Source organism: Exophiala bonariae (assembly GCF_035927105.1).
Source record: "Exophiala bonariae strain CCFEE 5792 chromosome Unknown scaffold_60, whole genome shotgun sequence".
Taxonomy (NCBI): domain Eukaryota; kingdom Fungi; phylum Ascomycota; class Eurotiomycetes; order Chaetothyriales; family Herpotrichiellaceae; genus Exophiala; species Exophiala bonariae.
Window position 1 is genome coordinate 38,804 of NW_027042535.1, and position 19,376 is coordinate 58,179.

The following is a 19,376-nucleotide window of genomic DNA, read 5'->3' on the forward strand; positions in this document are numbered from 1 at the left end:
CAATAATAGACCTTTGATACTGCAAACGCTCGTTCAGTTGCATACAGACAACGAGACATGACGTGTTCGAATACCCACCTCTCTAAGGGATTGACCTGTATTACGCATACTCCACCATCTGGACTCAGCCCACCCACTAGCACCACAACCAGGACATGGTCCGGTCAATGACCGCACTGGTTGAAGGTCTTGGGGTAACCAGGGTTGTCCGTTGGAGAGCGCCAACTACTCCGAGATGGTAAATTTTGCCTTGCCTAGGCTGAGCCTACAATTGAGCCCTTGTCGGAGGGTCGTTTTTGGTTGTGGCTGTTGCTAACTGCTGCAAGCGCTGCGCGTTGTTAATTCCCGACGATGCTAACTAGGAGTGCTTCCCCATCCGTCGCCTAGATTTTCAGCAGGGGTTTAGGCGACTCCTTGGGACCAATCCAGCTGAAACTTTTTAAAGTCATACACTTCCCAAGCTGGCGTCTTGCAACCGGCTAAGCTTTCCAGTTCCGACTTCGTCACATGTCCACACCTAATCATTCCTGATGCAAGCAGCAGTGGTTTTTGATTTCCATGCCACCCCGAGCATGTTGCACATCATCCCGCACTCTTTTCCCATCACTGCTAACTTATTGTCGCTCTTTTGATCCCCTCCATGCGAAAATTTGTACCAGGTCACTCACTTCGGACACCAATCGGATATTGTGTGTCCCATACTTGAAACCGTACTCATGTCTCATCCAGAACCTCATCCGGCAGATGCCACGGAGTCGGCCGAAGATGTACGTGCTCCTTACTTGTTTTCTTGCTGTTCTCAACGTCAACCATAGTTACATGTTCTGGAGCCTGTTTCCGACGACGCCGACTCCGCCTATAGTGAACTAATCGATAGCAATATGTCAGCTTCTTTGGCCAGCTCGGTCCTAAATTACCGATACGAAAACGGTCGACGCTACCATGCATACCGAGAAGGCCAGTACTATCTGCCCAACGACGAACAAGAGCAAGGTCGACTCGGTATGCTACATCATATCTTCATCTTAGTTCTCGACGGCGCTTTATTTCGTTCTCCGTTGCAGCAGATATCACCCCAGCGAGTCTTAGATCTCGGTTGCGGCACCGGACTGTGGTCTATTCAATTTGCAGACGACCTTCCGCAGTCACTCGTGATTGGTGTTGATCTGAGCCCGATTCAACCAAATTGGGTCCCTCCTAACTGCAAATTCTACGTGGACGATATCGAGAGTGAATGGAATTATTCTCAAATGGAGCATTTCGACTACATTCACGGTCGAGCGCTTTGCGGGAGTATCGCAGACTGGCCTGGGTTATTCACGCAGTCATTTAATAATCTTAAGCCTGGCGGCTGGCTAGAAATCCAAGAAGTCTATTTTCACATCTATGACTACGATGGCAGCATGGATGAGGCACCCAACCTAAAACATTGGCAAGCACTAATGACCGAAGCGAGTAGAAGATTCGGTAGGGATCTCACTACAGCCAATATTCTCAAGCAGTATATGGAAGATGCAGGCTTCGTGGATGTTCAAGAAGAGATCTTCAAGGTGCCTACTGGACCATGGGCCAGAGGAAGGAAGTTTAAGGAACTTGGAAAATATTCCCTTATGCAGTGGTTGGACTCAGTTGAGCCTCTCTCGCTCGCTTTATTCACCAGGGTATTGGAATATACGGCGGAAGAGACCAAGAATATCGTTAGTAAAGTCAAGGGTGAGTTGCTTAACCCGAGGCTGCACACATACTTGAACTTTTATTTCATTTGTGGTAGGAAAGCTGGGAACTGGCAACCAGAAGGACCTGCATGAGAAGAAGATTTCACGAATCTCTCGCGAATGAACCTAGCAGAGAGTCTGTCCAAGTGCGTAGATTTGTTTGTCGTACGAGGGAAATCTCTTACTGCGCATCGATCTGGGATTGAGATCGATGGATGGGGAAGGAAATTATATCAACAACGGCAGGGATTGAGAAACGGTATCATCGAAACAAAGATATACAAGGAAAAGAAGCCCACTGTGGCCTATTCATCGTGACCTTGATTCATTGGTCATTTTCCCTCCTTCCACCTTCGCTTCTACGGCTTTCTTCTTGCCCTTCTCGAGTTAGCCGCTCGGTTTGTTGCCTATCTCTTCTCTCTTCTCCTGCACTTGGTTCGGCCCCATCATGGCCACTTTTCGGGCCAAGTCACTGCCTGGATGAGGCAATCCCAATCACCCATGATGCCGCTACTTCTGGATGCGAAATGCGGACTATACATGAAGTTAGGTGCGTTGACTTATCCATAGTAGTGAAAGGATACCAGTTCAATTGATGATACTGTACTTTCCCCGATAACGCTGACTGTACGTAGTCTTCCTTCATCGGCATGCATAGTCAACTGTCGGAGACTGGATCGAAGGACGCAAACCATCAAACCAACGGCACTGGAGTGGTCCACACCTGATTCAAATTCAGGTCAGGAGCGTCGGGAGGCGATTTTCATTGTCGATATTGGCTTGCCGCGTGCTGGCAGCGTGGATACTTCAAGCCTTGATTGTTGAGCGATTTGGCTAAGGAGCCATACTTGGTTAAATATGGTCATGCGGCCTAGAAATTGGGTGCGGAAGTCAGACTTATGCCGGCAGGACCCCTGGAGGACAATTGTCCTTTTGCTACCAGGACGGAGGTGATTTATGCAAGCACGACTGTGTGGAGAAAGTTGGAACGCGAGAAGTAAGGACTTCTGCACTACCCTTTCCATGTTATTTTGGAACGTGACCACGGCCGAAGAGAATAAGATTGGCCATCGCTCGGATGTGATGGACTGTAGATCTTCCAGAAACTCGATCTGTCCAGTAGGTAGTCCCAATCCTGCCTGACCGGCGCCAGAAGGAAGAACCCTACCTGTATCCGACCCAGTAACACTCGCAGCGGCCGTTGGAGCAGCCTCCTGACTACCAACAAGGGCTACAGTGCTTCCAATTCTTGGTGTTCCGGGTAGATTGCTAACGGGTGGGGCGATAGATTGGAGGGTCGTCTTCCTCTTCAGACTCTCCTCTCAGAGGCTTAGAATATGGTACCACGTTGGGTCAAACTCGCCCTGCCAATCTTTGATGCTCTCGACCAGGCGATTTAAGGATTGTTCGTAGAAGGCGTACTTGGCTTTGCTCCTCTTTTGCAGACGCTTCTTTGGCTTTGGGCCCATATGGTTGAAGGCAGCTGTGACCACCGAGAGCAAGCTAGAGTGCGTATTAAGTGCAGGAAGCTCACTAGGATTGGGCACAGCAGCTTGAGCCTCTGCTTCTGTAGGCTTGGGCTCCGCTTTGGGAAACAGACCCTTCACAATCCATTCGGCCTTCTCCAATTTCTGCTCGAGGATTTTCACTGTCTTTGCCTCGATGACAAGAAGATCCGGAGGCATCTCTTTTCTCCATTCTTTCAGGAATGCAACCTGAATCTTAACTTTGAACCACCGATTTTCGAGGCGAACAACAAGTTCGCTCAGATCTTCTTCTGCGCGGCTGTAGGCTTGACACCAATTCACGACTTTCTCTCCTTATCTAGATTGATGAGCAGCAGAACACATCTTTAATAGCGAAGACGATAAGAGCCCTTACTTGATGACCAAGTCGACGGTGGCAAGAACTGCCATTGCAGTTCCGGGATCCATTTCGGGCCGGAGCTCTGGAAAGTGTTTCCGCCAAAGCCTGCACAGAGCGACAAAAACACCCTTATGGCACCGGGCAGCGGAGAGAGTAGGTAAAGAGGGAAGGGGACAAAGCGGGGGCACTGCTGAGCCTCAACGGCCCCGCTATCCATTGGTCCTGTCTTTGGGTTTCTTGGATCCGGCCATCTCGGACAGTCGTGTATCTTGGCCCCAAGCTTAAGCAATTGTTCTCATATTTCTCATGTACGGGAGTGGATGGAGCTGACGTGACACGCCAACTCTGCAGAAATTGTGCACTCCCAAGGCGGCCAGACTCAAGCCACAGAAATTACCCCGCAGTTGAAAATAAAACAGACAGTCACTTTGGGAGGCAAGGGCGCGGAGAATCGTTCCAAGTTACCCGCCAGTCCAGCCCCTGAGATCCGGTTTGGGAATAGTGTCCTGTGCCAGATGGCGGACCTCACCTCGAAAGCTTTTCGGTGTCCTTGCCTTCCTTCGGCGAAGCCCAGTGACATCAGGCCTGAGACTAATGACCGACGTGGCCGAAGACGAGGCTGAAGAGGAGGCGAACAATCTGAAGCTGATCATCGCGACTTCAGACGAGCCTTATGATCGTGAGTTGGTGAATGTCCTTGACCTAGTCCACTTGGGGCTCAAAACCCCCCGAGTGGAGAGAAAATGGTGGCGCGACAGAGATGACTTGGGGTTCGGCGCATATGGTGTTGTGTATCGAGAAAGATGGAAAGAAGATAAGAGGGTCGACGACAAGGGCACAAGAGTGGTCAAAGTCATCGACAGAGCAAAGATCCAGTCGGGGCAGAGAGGTGGCCCCCAAAACGATGGGTGAAAGCCAGAGCTAAGGGCTTTGATCCACTTCTCAAAGTTGCGTGTGAGCATCTGAAATTTCTCGTGTCGATGACTAAAGAGCCTTGCTGATTGCAGGCCGAAGTATCAGGATACTGGGCTTTTCGTTTATTTTCATGGCTGGTACGAATCTGCAAACCTTGCCAAGGTCACACTGGTCATGGAGGATATTCCACGTGGAAATCTCGGGAAATGGGTGGAGAACCACGGTGGGAAGCTCGCAGAAGATGGTGTTATCGAGATTGCTTCCCAAATGTTGACGGCTCTGAAATATATGCATGAAGACAATTTCATTCACCGCGATCTGAAGCCTGAGGTGCGTGGACTCGTCTTACCCTGGCATGACACCTACCACTCTCTCTGTCAAGATGCTAAGCGTTACCTAGAACATTTTAATCCAAAGGGAGGGTCCTCGTTGGTGGATCAAACTTGCGGATTTCGGCTTCTCCAAGGGGTAACGGCCCGCACGGTCGTGGATACATATGGAGGAACAAAGGGATATATCGCGCCCGAAATCAGCCTGAGTAGGTCTGATGATGCTGAATCATCCGAGTACTCGCACCTCGTAGACATCTGGTCGGCCGGATGCGTGATATTCAGGCTGTTGAGCGGAGTGGTTCCCGAAGACCACGCAGAGAAGAAAAAGTTCCAAAAACAAAGTGACATTCCCGACTTTCTGAAAGCGAGTCTTCTTACAGTGCGGCAAGAAGCAGCAGATGGGCCGATGAAAAACTGTGGCGAGAATGACCTGTTCATCGAGTCAATCTTGCGAAACTACGGGAGGCCAACCTTTCAGAGCCGCTTTCAGCCTTGACCGATGTACCCATACTAGGCAAAGAACAAGGCGAACAAGGTCGCGCTTGGCACCGCCCAAAATTTTCGGTTCATCTTGACGTTGGTTAACCGATCTTGTGTCCCTGAAAATCTGGATACGAGACATCTGCAGACCTTGGTCGTTTGTGCACAAATTGATGCAAAAGTTACAGGAACGAGGCTGATGTGTTACACGCTATTGGAAAGGTTGAAGGGATGCATTGCAGCTCGTCCGTCTCAAGGTCTGCTGTATTCTTGGAAGCTGCTGCTCGTGGTATCGACCGCCCATTGTACATCCTTGCACCTAATTGGCGAATAGAACGCTTCGATCTTCCTCTGGTTTTCCGTCCCTGCTTTGTAGGTCGACACAAGTTGCGCCGACATCATCCTCTAGATTTGGCACCGGATGCCACCGCTTTTGGATGTAGTTTCCCACTTTTACCTGCCGAGAAGGCTCGGTTAATGCCGAGATCTATCCTAAAACAGGGTTACTCGGTACTTGATTAGCTTAAAATGCGACAGTACTCGATTCTAAGCGGGATGGCCTTAGGAGCTGGCCAATCTGAGTTAATATAGGCCTCCTTTCGACAATAGAGGTAGGCGACTTTGGTTGGTGGACTAATTTTTCCCTGGATGACCGAAAACATTCGCCTGGACCACTTACACTAATGGCTCAGGCCAGCTCCTGGGGCCAGGCCACCCAGTTCTGTCCTTTCCTTCAATCACTAGCCACCATTGGTGTAGAGAGGCTGAGCAACGAGACGGAGTACCTAATTTTTGCGATGCTAGCAGAGTTTCAAGGCAAGTTAAGGACGATTGATCGTTGAGTAGGTGAAAGGTAGAGTTTTCGCTTCGGAAGGGTACCAGGCGAGAGTGTATAACAGTGTGGCCATGCTGCCATGTAATCTCAGTTACCTGTCCTCTGTAATGCATCATACGCTAAGGATTTCGCAGAACCGATATCGCCACACCAAGATGTACGTGCACGACACAGCTCACCACCCTCATCAACGCCCAAATTTATCAACATAAAAGACCAGAATGCAACCATCCCAACACATGCTAGCTGGAAATTCAGAGATTTCAGATAAGTTGGCCGGGGTTATCATTGACTAAGACTCGGCGTTCAGGTGCCAGGGTCATCCCGGGCGACAGTGAGTTGCTCTTGGGTTTGACACTGGCCATTTCGAGGTAGGGTTACCGCACGCTAAAGTAGCACACAACACCTAGTATCAATGACGCCCAGGTGGCAAATAGACTTCCTGCTGCGAAAGCCGTGTCCCACCCCCCACAGAAAATCCCGGTTAGTGTCGTAATCAGCACCAAGATCACGGACAAAAGGACGATGATGTCGGTCATCCGCTGCAAGCATAATCGGTCGGTGACGTGGACTCCCCGGAAGATCGTATCACGTGGCTGACTTCGGTATTGGGGCTCGAGTTTGAAATCACTAGCTCGGTTAATGCAAGAGCAACACAATACGATGATCACACGTACCCATACGGACGGATTAGATCGGGCTCAAACATCAGATTAAGGCATTTTTGCTGACGCGCCAACAAGGCATTACACCAGCATGCCTGTAAGAACCATAGACCTTGGGTATTCTTCAAACGGCGACGGTAGTACTCTGCCGATGCTACCGAGCATTGTACGAATGGTTCTTGACCCACGAGACAGTCGACATCGCTATGCTGCCATTTTCCAGTAGTATGGTCCTCCTCACATATATCGGGATATTTCATCCAGCGCTCCTCGGCCGGTGGGCACTTCTGCAAACAATCATTCAAGGACTCTTGCAGCTCGTGCCGTAAAAGCGAGATATCGATTGGAACCACGTGAGCCATCATAGTATTGCGGTTGATAGTGCCGACGACCTGAATCTGCTTGTTGTTATTTGTCAATCTGCTGATGAAAGTGGTAAATAATTACGTCAACCACTTTGACCTCCTGGCGGGCTATATGTTGCCTCCACCAGCCCCGACATTCGTAGTATTGACGCCTCATGTCTTTAATGGCATTGCTTTCGTTGTCGGGGTCGGCAACAGGGATATCCACAAGGTAAGTGCTACTGTTAGAAGTCCAACTCAGTAGGATGCAATAGTCTTTTCCCAAGTCATCTCGACGCTGGTTGAAATGATCGAAAACCGCATTTTCCTTGTGGGGGTCTGGGACGAGTGGGTTTTGGGGTAGATGTCTGTTACGTAAAGTTTCAGATGCCTGTCTCAAAGTATTTTCGTTTGCTGCGGTGGCTTCTACATCCATTCTTAGCAATTGAAATTTGAACAATGGTCTTTTCCTCTTAAAAGGTTGATTGGCCCTTGCAGCTCAGAAAAGGACTGAGAAAAATTCTTTTGTAAGAAAATTCACCTACCAATCACGTGAGATAGAAGATCCCATGGTCATCAGGGATGCTCAGAAGGGAATGGAGAAACAATAGTACGATCACAGGTAAAACGTGGTAGACTGTCACACCGGTTTGTGCAAGCGCCCCAGTGGAGTGTTAGACGGATGTGGGGCATTTGAGCCCCTTACCTAACAAAAAGTTGACGTCAAGCTTGTCCACGAAAGTACTCGTTCGTTTCTTAGAGGCAGAAGGGGTAGCAAAGGGACAATCAGCAGTTAGAGTGCAGTGATTCCATTAGTACTGTAACCTCCTCCGAAGCATTCTCGCAAGATGTTCCATTCTCTTTTTATTAGACTTATGATGCTATCAAATGGTAGGTAATTCTGCTTCCACGCTAGGAGGGAACAAAATTTGGGGCGATACGTCTTTTTCGGTCACATCGACCTCCAATTGGCTATTCATCTAACATTCACCCCTGCGGTAAAACCTGAGACAAGCTATTGGAGCGAGTAGTGGTTTGCCGCGTACTGCACTTGGGTGCGAGTGCCATCAGGAGGCGCAATGCAACAATCACTTTAATTGGCTCATGCGATAATTTGTCGGAAGTGGGGGACGGGCCGTGCGTGGAAGAGGGCAAGTCTCGAAGCTTTCACATCATTTGCAGATACCCACATCTGCTTTGAAATCCCGCATATACATCTGCCTTACAGCTGTGTGTTCACAGCCTCATCCTGACCTCAAATCAGCAGCTCGTGGTAGGAATTTGGCGATTGACAGCAAGCTGTTGCGGACAAGATCGCTTCTTGTCACATTTCATCACTCAATTACGGCAGACGAGTTATCTGATGGCTGAAGTGGTGGGACTAGGTGCAGGCTCTGGGCTGACAAAATAATAGCAAAAAGTGCACATGGTTTAACAAGCGACTCGCTGAAGTCCGAAACCACTGATTCGCCCACTGGCATGAGCCAGCCAATTTCTCAGACACAATCTGGCGGTGCCGTGGAGAGAGTTCGGCGGCTGAGCAGGTTGAGAGCCCGAGCGGAGGAACTTAGAGGGCAGCAGGATGGGCATCCATAAAGGGCTCAGGAGCTTCGAGGACAGATTAAGGCAGGGGAACTTGCTTGTGGGCGGACGACTCAACAAATACTGGAGATACAGGCAGCAATGACGCAAATGAGCCGAAAAGTGCTGGAGATACAACGTGCGATCAAAAAAAGGCACGTCAATGAGGACGAGGAAAGACTATCGCAAGAGTTACTATCCCGGGCGCAGAAAACGGAAGAAATTATGGAGATCGTCTCGCAGACGAACGCGATTGCAGTAGCGATGAGTGCTGAAGCTTCGTTCAGAAATCCATGATGCTTACGCAAGTCGAGTTGCATGCTTGAGATTTGCAAGCGTGAATATGTTCGATCCACTATCAAGCTGCATGTATTAGCTGCACTAATGCCTGAAGCTGGCACAGTCTAGGTTGTACGTTGTGATGTGCAAGCCACAAGACAAGCAAAACTTGTTGGCCACAGATATAATTGGTTCCTTCCTACGGACTTTGTGCAAAGTTGCTTCTCTGATCACATGATTCTCAGCCAGTCACCAATCCATATGACCATTGGAGGCACAATTGGTGATGGTGGAGCGTTTCCAGTCGTAGACGCCACCTCGCTCGTAAAAGCTGTCCTCATCCAAAAATACTTCTGACAATGCCTGCTGCACGCCTACTTGGAGGATTGGCGTGGACGGCTAGCGGCCATCTCGGTCAAGAAATCGTAAGTACTCGTCCAAGATCAGGTACGACTTTGCCATCAATCTATTGGGCTCCGGCACTATGCACGCCTGTTGCTGATGCCTTCCGCAAAATTCATCGAATTCCTGATCCGTGGTCATGAATTTCCGGACGTCTCGCAATGTCTGCTTCGAATCATTCTCCCCTGCGACCAGTAAAACCTGGAAGCATTTCCACCGGAATGGCTGAAGTTTGGAGATATGCTGGTTCATGTCCTCACTGACGTTCAGCTTGCAGACAACGGTGTTCAACTTGAACATGATGCCCAATTCTCGGCACCACTCGGCAATCTGGTATAGTTTTTCGACCAGATTTCCAGCGCCCCTGCCAATTGCGACGTTGGTCTCTTCGTCAAATAAGTCACACGATACGGCCAAGATGTCAATTTGATGTCCATGCTTCGACAGGAATGCCTTGATGACCAAGCTGCCGTTTGTGACGATGGAGATGGAGTGCAGCTTCAGGGTATCCTTTCAATAGTCCACCAGACTGCCCAAGAACTTGGGGTAGAGGAAGGGCTCGCCCCCGGCGAAGTTGAGTTTTTTCATCTTTTCTTTTCTGCCACACGTCCGCTTGCTTTTTACCACAAAGTTTGACCCCTCCGCAGGCATTATAAAACTGGTCGTGGCAGATACCTTGCACTTGTTCCGTAGCTGCGTGACTGCCGATGGTATCCCACAGAACAATCTGCATATAATTGCTCCCATGGTATGTCCCATTGTAAGGGTAGACCCAACTAAGAAGCACAAGCTTTCGTTGATCCGGGCTCGGGAGAGCCTTGACATCGTCAATGTGCGCGATGTCGCCATCCGAATCGCTTTTATCGTAGAGCTTGACAGTCACAAAGTCGCCCCGTGTGGAAGTCTCATTCTGTAACGTGAAGTCCGGCTCTGAGTCAAGGTCATGCCATGGGGGAATGCTGTTCTGGACGCTCGCAATAGTATATATTTTCAGGCTCCGATTGAACTGTATGTCGAAGATGAGAATTTGCTCTGGAAGCTCCGTTGATTTTGGGCTATCATTTAACACATTGAGTTGATAGTGATCTTGTTCTGCCTCACGTTCCTCGTCTGCTTCTTTCAAAGCGGACCAAGACGTGACCTTCAACTTTTAATCTCTTCAATGTCGTGTATTTTTGGGATTTGGATGACGCACCCCAGATGGCGATCCAGAGGAGAGACTTCATCGAAGTTCCTCTCGGGTAATCACATATTTCAACAGTAGAACGCCAAATGTTACAAGTCCAGATGTCAAGAAAAGCCTGGGGCTGATGGTGAAGTAGGAAACGGACCCTGTCTTTGGGGAAGCGCTGGCACGGACGATACGACTATAGATCTGGAAGAATCCGGCAAGGTCCATTCATCTGGGAAGGACAACGCGTCAGCGAGGGTTAGATCGCCTGGCAGGCAAGATGAGCTGAGCATGGTCGTGAATCTTGAGTTTGGGAGTTTGGGAAAGGTGCATCTGGATTCATAGTCAAAATGTCAGAGATCACTCGGTAGAGTGCTCTCGACCCCTCGTTCCCAATTTGGGTGATTTTCCACCGCTTTATTTGAACCTCATCCCCGACTAAGTCAGTACCCACTCGAAACAAAAATCCGACCATCCACCTTCTCAACGGACAACCGTCTCAACTAGCCTTAAATCTCTCCTGGCATCGCAAAAACTACGTCCCCTGTCTCGTTCCTCAACTTCTTTTGTATTGTCTTCGATGAAGCCTAGGAGCTGTGATCACACCTCATGGCAACATGGACATGGACATGGACATGGACATGGACATGGACATGGACATGGACATGGACAATCTATACATCCCCAATACTATTCCCGTGGATGAGTCCTACGGTCGTGTCCAATTTGGATTGGATGATGAAGTTGATTCAGCCTCAATTTATTCGGTAGCCTCATCTGCGTACAACTTCAGGATCGAACATGGCCGTCGATACCACGACTATAAAGCTGGTCACCCCTTTCCTTACGATGCAGTTTCGGAAGAAAACGAGATCCTTATGCACCACATGATGCTACTGCTTCTAGACAACAAGGACTATCTATCTCCCATTCCTGAATCGTCTCTTCGTTGTGTTGCCGATGTAGGATCGGGATTAGGTCTATGGGCCGAAGGAGTTGCTGAGCGATATCCAAATGCGAAGGTTGTGGGAATCGACACGACTCCCCACGAGCGATCTATTAATCCAAACTGTTCCTACATTATGTCGGATGCAACTGAAGAATGGGTTCTAGATAATCCTTCCATGAAATTCGATCTGGTTCATATTAGGTCACTATTTGGAGTAAAGGACTGGCCTGAGCTGTACACACAATGCTTTGAGTAAGTCATATCTTAACTTACAAACACATTCTAACCATATTACTTACTGTTACTTTCCTATTAACCGCTAATTGAGCACCTAATCTCCTTAACTCTTCAGCTAATGACTCCTAGGAATATGCGCTCCGGTGGATGGATCGAACAGATTGAAGTAGAAATCAACGCTCAATGCGACGACAAGTCCGCCCTTGTACATAGTAAAGTCAAGGAGCTCTGTACATTCACCAAGCAAATGGGGCTAGCCTCCGGACGGGACCTTTATATATCTAAGAGTATGAAGGAATTGATGGAGCAAGCCGGTTTCGTGAATGTTCAAGAGCGAAAACTCAAACTACCGCTAGGGTCGTGGGCCACCGATCCAAAATTAAAAGATGTTGGAAGATTCTACGAGCGCTTCTACAAGACTGGCCTCCAAGGATGGTTATTGCAGATTTGTACCCGGACTTGAACGTAAATGCGCAAATCTCTGATCGACGCACATGACTCCTAATTCGTGAAATTAGTGGTCTGTGAAACAGGTCAATGATGCGTGCATCGAAGCCTTTGAAGAGATCAACAGTCGTCAACATCATCTATATTATCCTTTGTAAGTCCATGCCCTAGGCTGAAATTACCTTCGCGTATTCGGATGTACTAATCTCATTCACAAGGGTCATTGTCATTGGACAAAAGCCTTGACTCTCTACAGAATTCTGCTCCTCGAGGCGTTCGCCCGCAGTCACGGCGGCCTACGAGGCAATGCAAGGCATTAAAGCGATTGACATAGGCGATGAATCTGGAACCGAAAAAGTCACAGATCGAGAAGATTGGCAATGAAAAGACATGGGAAGGTGGGAGAGCAAAGTGACGCGAGATCGATTCGCCTTCCATCATGAATCAACTAGATTACAAGGTACGCTTGGTTCGTAAAGGACCATGTAAAAGAGGTCTTATGCCTTGAGTGTTGCAGCTGATGGACATGTAGAACGGAAGAAGCTGGGCCTGCTTCTGAAAGCTTAATTTGAAGAGAGGGGACAAAGGGATACCTCCGAAAAGAGGGTCTACATATGGCTTTGGAAAACGGAGTTGGTATATTCGTCCTTGGTACGGGATAATCAAGGCTGTTGCAAGAGCCGCAAAGCATTGACCAGAAATCTCATGGTGAGAGCAAAATTCAAACAAGTATTGTAAAGCCATGGTGGAGGATGGGGGACTTCCTGAAGCGGCCATAAACACTCCCAGCTCTCGTTACAAGGAAAATGATTTTGGAGCGTGTCTAAGAAACACTGCAGGTGGAATGTTCATACAGATCATTGACGAGGAATGCATTGATGGGGAATGGGTACTCGAAAAGACCGTCAACAAAATTCATTGGCCCTGTAGATGGAGATTTTCAGGTGTAGGCGATGGGGACAGATAGATGGTCACTTCAGCCAGATGCTTTCCCATGCTCATTCACTAAACAGGTGACTATGATTCTTGCAGCTTCGGCCAGCTAAAGGATTCGTTTTTCATCTCAGACATGACCAGTTCGCGATCAATCTTGATCCTGCGTCCGTTCAGCATCGGGTCTCGCATTTCCAGTAGAGTACCAGCGAACACAATGAAAATACGGTGGTGTTCTACCCGACTTCTCAGACGAGCTTACACCTCTAAAGTAAGAAAGGCTGCTGGCCTTTCCTTGACCAAGCAGATAGTGTAAAAGACCTCGGCCATTTCACACTCCGAACTCTCGCGACATGAGGACGAGTCCTAAAGCGGATCGATACAGTACTCCAACTCCTTGCCGGTGAGGAAGAGGAACAGATTTTCGCCTGTGATGTCATAAAGCTTGGCGTCATTCCCCAGTGCGCTCTCAGGAACATCTCTCTAGCTCTAGAGACCTTGCAATCCACTCTGTAGCACTGCCAAGAGGCACGTCGCAATTCATGAACCGACATTGATCTAGGCGCTGAGAGAGTCTGACCAATTAGAAAGACGAGAAAGAGGAGCAAATTTTTCAGAACTGTATCTTGAGTGTCGCTTAAATGCCTATGTAGCTGAGCGGATAGGCTGATGCATCCACAGCTATCACCTCTGATTACATACAACTTCTTTCGGTCCCTCTGAGGTGTAGGTAGCCTGGGTCGATCCAATTCCATTGTCCCCGGACTTTTCAGGTAATGTGATTTTGAGATTCTCAATGACCAGGGTGATGACGGGCTCTTGAGCCTGGTCCAACATCAGGCAGTGCTCTGTCACTTGACGAATAAGAAAATATTTAAGAAAAATATTAAAATATATATAATTTAAACAATTGATTTATATTAATAAATCAAAATTTAATTATACATATTTACAATATCTAAAGAATTATTTACAAGTTTTATTGTCAGGAAGGCACTGCTATCAACTAGCAGCCTTACGCACGGGGAGCCCTCCGAGGCTCCAACAGAACCTTATCACGTGATAAGGCTACGCTGTGGGCTAATTAACGCATTTAGGCGTTAGGATCTAATCCTAATTCAGTCTAACGTTATAAAGCTACAATAGCTAACGCAATCCTTTAGTTCTCTATTATTCTAACAGTTTCTACTGATTAGAAATCACCAAGGATTTACCTAGTGATTTATAATCATTAGAATAGATTGGAAAGCTATAGTACTTTCGATTTATCTATATATACTAGCTATAGTCACTCACTTAGATAGAAATCTACAAGTCATTCATTTATCAACACAACTAAGGATAGCGTTTCCACTGTCTTCTCTACTCGATTTACTAGACCTAAATAGGTCTAGCGCTATATTCTATTGGAGCCACTGCAACCTAGTTTCTAACATTTATTTAATAAAAATGTTGAATTTAATTTCATAAATTTAAAAAATCAGAGCCATCATCAAACTCTTTATTCTAATAATTCTTATACTAGACTTAATATATCTTTTTTTAAGGGGTAGGTTAAACTTTAATAAGCTAATTCTTGTTAAATTACACATTCCTAATTACAGCTAAGTATATTTTATTTTTTTTCATTTTTTTTAATTTCTGTTTAATTATAAAGCCTCTGCCTTTATTTTATTTAATTTATACTTATTTAGCTTTAACTTTTCTTTTCTATTTGTTAAATATATCTATGTAATATTTGGTTTAACCTTCCTATAATGTAATTTTAAGTTTTATATAATCTAAAGATTATTGGATTCTCAATTTACTCTTGAAAAAGTGGGCAGGGAGAGTGGTGCGGGTGTTTAGAAGGCACAATACTCGATGACTGCGAAACGTTCCGTCTTCTCTGGATTCCTGTGTTGGGATAATAGCTGGCCCAGCTTCCGACCCCAATAAGCAAAACTTCCACCCTTCCACTTGATATAATCTTAAAGGAAATCCATGAGAATAGGGAATGACCCAGTTGCATCTTCTTTCAAGCTTTCAAGAGCTTTCCATTCTACAATGATGATATTCCAGTATGCTAGCGGTATGAAAAGGTGCTCCTTGTTTTCCCAGACGTCACAACCAAGAGTTGAACTCAGTCAGCACCATCTCCACAGAAGGCCAGTGCACAAGGACAACATGAGTGGCCGTCATGCAATCATCACTGCCAGCCAGAATCATTTGTGGACCGGTAAAGTGGTTCAGAACGATATGCTTGTTGTAGGGGAGCAGCAAAATTAATACGTACGTAGCCCTAACAATTCCTGGCCAGACTTGGAGCGTGGGCTTTGGTGTCGCTTCTTGATAATATGGCTGCGTCGATGAGGGAGCATTGATAAAGTATAGAAATGATGCGTAGATTGAAATCACTACCCACATCTATTTAGACCGCAAGCTATCATAACATTCAACCCCCCAACGGATCACCCATTGGCTCCTGATTCCCTAACAATACTTGGGATACTGGTGGCTGGAATTTGCCTCCGTGCAAACTCACATTTAACGAGCAATCAGAAAGACTGCCATTGCAAGGATGTAAAACTCTAGGACAGACCTTAAATCCAGTAAGCGAGACTTCAAGACTTTAGCCTTGGCATAAGCCACGAGCATCCGGTCGACTATTGCCTCTCTTTCGTGAATTGCTATATGAGGAAATATGCTTGCCCGTAAATCCTCGACCACGCATTCGCGGCTGCTGACCAAGGTAGAAAAACGCAAAATATAGCTATTGCATAGGCGTTGGTACAGGCCTGGTGAGGGTTGCTCGAGAAGAGAAGAGAGAGGAGGAGAAACGCTCGGGAAAATTGCAAGGACGACGTTATTCTCCATCCTGTAGAGGACGCTCATGATGATCAGAATGCGACATCACGCCCGTTGCTAAAAGCCAGGGCTTCACCGCGCGTTGAGAAGCTGGCAGTCAAGCTGGAGGATAGTGGCGTTGAGTCCTTCAATGCCTTAAGAGAGCAGGCAACATTACCGATGACAGCGACATCGAAGAACAAGCAATCTTCAAAAATGAGGAGAGGAAACCGACAATAAAGCCAGGGGATGGTGGAGACGGGGACTTGGCGAGCTTAGAAGATCAAGGGTGCGTCAGTGACGAGGATGAAGTCCAGGCTGAAGTGACTTTTGACGAACAGGAGGAGGAGGAGGAGCCACTGATCCTGGCCGCATGTCTTCCTGGCCGTCGCTAGGAAAATATGAGTGGCTCAGGTGCCGATACGTCCTCCTTGCCCCATCCGAGGATAGGAAAGGAGGAGAGAATGTTAAGAACGAAATAAATCAATACCTTGGCATAACACCACCCAATCAAACGGTGCCACCCACCGCTTACTGCAAAATCATTCTTTCCATGAACCACGATTTCATGTGTGAACAACCAAAATCTTGGCATCTTTCACACTAGCAATCTTCCCTTCATATTCTATCTTTGCTAGCAGATGGTGCACGCCAGCAAGCATTGTTGGAGCGACGCCGTGCTAATTCTCGTGGACTTTCCCAACGAAGTTTGCAAAGGGCTTCAAAGTCGACCATCACGACATCATGTCCAGGGCTGACACTGTTCTTCCAGTAGTTGCCATTCTCAGACCGACGATTGTGAGGCAGAGAAGCGCAGGTAATCTGGAACGGAGTCCGACCATTCTCTCCGTCCTGCCGCTCTTTTGGGGAGGGTGCTCGCCGGAAGAGATGGTTTCGAGGAGACTGGGATGGCAGTCAACGACTCGACGGAAGTGTAGTGAAATTTCTGAGTAACATTTCCGCCCCTGATGAGCGACGCGAACTGCTGTGCGAGTGGAGGCCGTTAAAACTTCTTGGATGGCTAACTGGCGGCAAGGGGATAGTGGTGACTGAGGCAAAGTACAATGCTGACAAGGCGTTTAGTATAGTTCAGCTGGCTCGGTACAATTATGAGCAGGGTCTTTGCGACATTATCTTACAGTATGTAGGGGTCGTTGAACGACACGGAGATTAAGACTGTCGCAAATTCGTAAATCTTTCTCTAGAATGGTACTGTACCTGTAGCTGCTTCGCCAGTAACCTCCAATGTCCAAATCGAAGAAAATGGCACCCATCAGGGGCATCGCTCTGACCCTGACACGCACCCTCTGTTTGTCGTGCTGTCCCCTACTGAGGACGAGGTAACGTGGCCACAAGATCATGGGGAACTGGCCTGCAGGTTCTGAAACACAGGGCCGGTCGCATGAACGGTCACGAACATGTTCATGTGGATGGGCATGGTGCGTGCTCTCTACCACGGGAGAGCGGGGAAGAGATTCTGTTCATCGAGGGTCAAAATGTATTGCGTGTGTACAGTACAGTGCTGTATGTACACTCGATTCATCCTGGATTCAATGAAGACGTCGACCATCTGGAGATACGACAATACGATGGGCTCACAGATGGTCATCGAGGTGAGCTTCAACTAATGGCTGGCAGGGTCAAAAGACTCTCCACACGATTTTCACTTTTGTACCTCCAGCGGCTAATGGCGCCAAGACGACTAGCGCGTGTTAAGCCATAGCACGTGATGCACTAACCAAAGTGGGTAATAAACCCTGTGATCAGCCCAGAATGCCTCCTTCTCAGGTAAAGTAAGCGCCATTGCTTCAGCGTTTGGAATGCTTTGAATCATGGAAATGGGCTCCTGGAGATCAAATGCCTAGTGAGTTTGCATATAAAGCAGAACAGTAACCATAAAGGTGGAAAGGGGCAGAGATCTCATTCATCATCCCTCCTTGATGCCAAGTATTGACCCAACAAACGGCAAATGGCTTAGTCAAGAATTTACGGGCAAGCATGTTTCCTCTAGTAGCAATTTCGGGAAGCAATGCTAACCTTAGTCGACACCCACGCCTTCCTGTCTCCCTGGAATTCTTAGTGCCTTCACCGACGCCTGTTTCCATTGGGTCGATACGTGAAGACGTGGAGACGAGCGCAATAAAGAGCCGGCCGTCCATGTGTGAAGAGCTGGATGAAGAATAAGCTTAGTCATAGTGTTTTTACGGCTTTGGAAACATCACAGGCTATAGATAAAGCTATTGAGCAGTTTGGGGGAGGCTTTGAGGCATCGGATGACATTGCAGGGGCTCTGGAAGGTGCTGAGGACCATCAACCATTAAATAGTGGGTGATATTGACATTTAATCGATGAATCAGCAATTAATCATTGAATCGGGGGTTAATGATTCACAATTAATCATAATCAGGGCCTGATTAAGATTCAAAAGATTATTTACAACACTGGCAGAGATTGACATCCACATAAACTCTGTCTCATTACCTCTTTCCGAAGGACGGCTACCTCGTCATGCAAGGCGTGCACCAGCGTCGATTGCTCATGCATCTTTACCTCCTCGTAGCGGCATTTCTTTTGCAGTTTTTCCACAAAGTTTTTCTGTCGATTGCGACATTTAGTCGCCGCTTTCCGGTTGAGCTCGAGTTCCCTGGCGTGCTTGTTCGACCGAGGCGTAATCCGGCTCCTGGTGGCTTTCCGCCGCCTGACCGGTGTATTGCGGGGTCGGTATGTGTCGTTGTCTGATTCGGTCGGCGTGAGGGATAGGCGATGCAAGGTCTGTTGGCGATCGAGTGACACGAAACTCGACAGCGAATCCAACAACGGGTGTCTGCTATGTGTTGAGTCGACGGACTCGCTCGAGGAGGATGATTTGTATGTGTCTCGAGGCTGGACATACTGCGGGATCATCGCCTGCAGGAGGGCTGGGGATGGCGAATAGGCTTCGATCTTGCTGGGTTCAAATATTCTGAAGTCTGAAAAGTTATTTTCCGGTATGCTCATGTACCCTGGAATGGATGGAAGCTGCCACGGATGGGTTAATTGGTCCATGGGATAATGGGCAAGCAAGGAACCTTCCACGGCCATGTTTGCGAGCTGTTTGTTGTTCACTTGTGTGAATAGGTACGTTAAGAGCTCTAACAACTTGGTGACCTGACGGCGGGAGTGGCAGATGGAATATGGAAAGCGAGGTCAGAAGCGACTCCTGGCAAGTAAATCGCTTAAGATGGATTGAGCTTTTCTTCAAGGGTGTGAGGGGGTTCGTCATGACATTCAGTATGCGAACACAACAGCGGTACGACATGGTGGTGATGGATTGGATGGATGCAGCAGTGATGTCGGTTGGAGTTTAGCTCTGAGTCCCCTCTTACCCACTAGCTTGAGAGGTGGAAACTTCTCAGCACT

General features: G+C 47.7%; 6 protein-coding genes across 6 annotated transcripts; 3 read left to right on the forward strand and 3 right to left on the reverse strand.

Annotated features, from left to right (window-relative positions):
• Positions 1–716: 716 nt before the first annotated feature.
• Positions 717–1,808, forward strand: LTR84_011926 (uncharacterized protein; the record flags this gene model as incomplete). Its single annotated transcript, XM_064855453.1, has 2 exons — positions 717–767; positions 816–1,808. The coding sequence occupies 2 exons, from the start codon at positions 717–719 to the stop codon at positions 1,806–1,808; spliced, it is 1,044 nt and encodes a 347-aa protein (XP_064699899.1).
• A 1,229-nt stretch (positions 1,809–3,037) lies between these two features.
• On the reverse strand, positions 3,038–3,649 carry LTR84_011927 (uncharacterized protein; the record flags this gene model as incomplete). The annotated part of the gene is made up of 2 exons (XM_064855454.1): positions 3,038–3,500; positions 3,597–3,649. The coding sequence occupies 2 exons, from the start codon at positions 3,647–3,649 to the stop codon at positions 3,038–3,040; spliced, it is 516 nt and encodes a 171-aa protein (XP_064699900.1).
• A 526-nt stretch (positions 3,650–4,175) lies between these two features.
• On the forward strand, positions 4,176–5,324 carry LTR84_011928 (uncharacterized protein; the record flags this gene model as incomplete). The annotated part of the gene is made up of 2 exons (XM_064855455.1): positions 4,176–4,489; positions 4,589–5,324. 2 exons carry the CDS (start codon positions 4,176–4,178, stop codon positions 5,322–5,324), a joined length of 1,050 nt encoding a protein of 349 aa, XP_064699901.1.
• A 4,511-nt stretch (positions 5,325–9,835) lies between these two features.
• LTR84_011929 (uncharacterized protein) lies at positions 9,836–10,640 on the reverse strand (the record flags this gene model as incomplete). Its single annotated transcript, XM_064855456.1, has 2 exons — positions 9,836–10,469; positions 10,516–10,640. 2 exons carry the CDS (start codon positions 10,638–10,640, stop codon positions 9,836–9,838), a joined length of 759 nt encoding a protein of 252 aa, XP_064699902.1.
• A 562-nt stretch (positions 10,641–11,202) lies between these two features.
• On the forward strand, positions 11,203–12,234 carry LTR84_011930 (uncharacterized protein; the record flags this gene model as incomplete). The annotated part of the gene is made up of 2 exons (XM_064855457.1): positions 11,203–11,786; positions 11,901–12,234. The coding sequence occupies 2 exons, from the start codon at positions 11,203–11,205 to the stop codon at positions 12,232–12,234; spliced, it is 918 nt and encodes a 305-aa protein (XP_064699903.1).
• Positions 12,235–18,410: 6,176 nt separating this feature from the next.
• LTR84_011931 (uncharacterized protein) lies at positions 18,411–19,058 on the reverse strand (the record flags this gene model as incomplete). The annotated part of the gene is made up of 1 exon (XM_064855458.1): positions 18,411–19,058. The coding sequence occupies one exon, from the start codon at positions 19,056–19,058 to the stop codon at positions 18,411–18,413; it is 648 nt and encodes a 215-aa protein (XP_064699904.1).
• Positions 19,059–19,376: the final 318 nt, after the last annotated feature.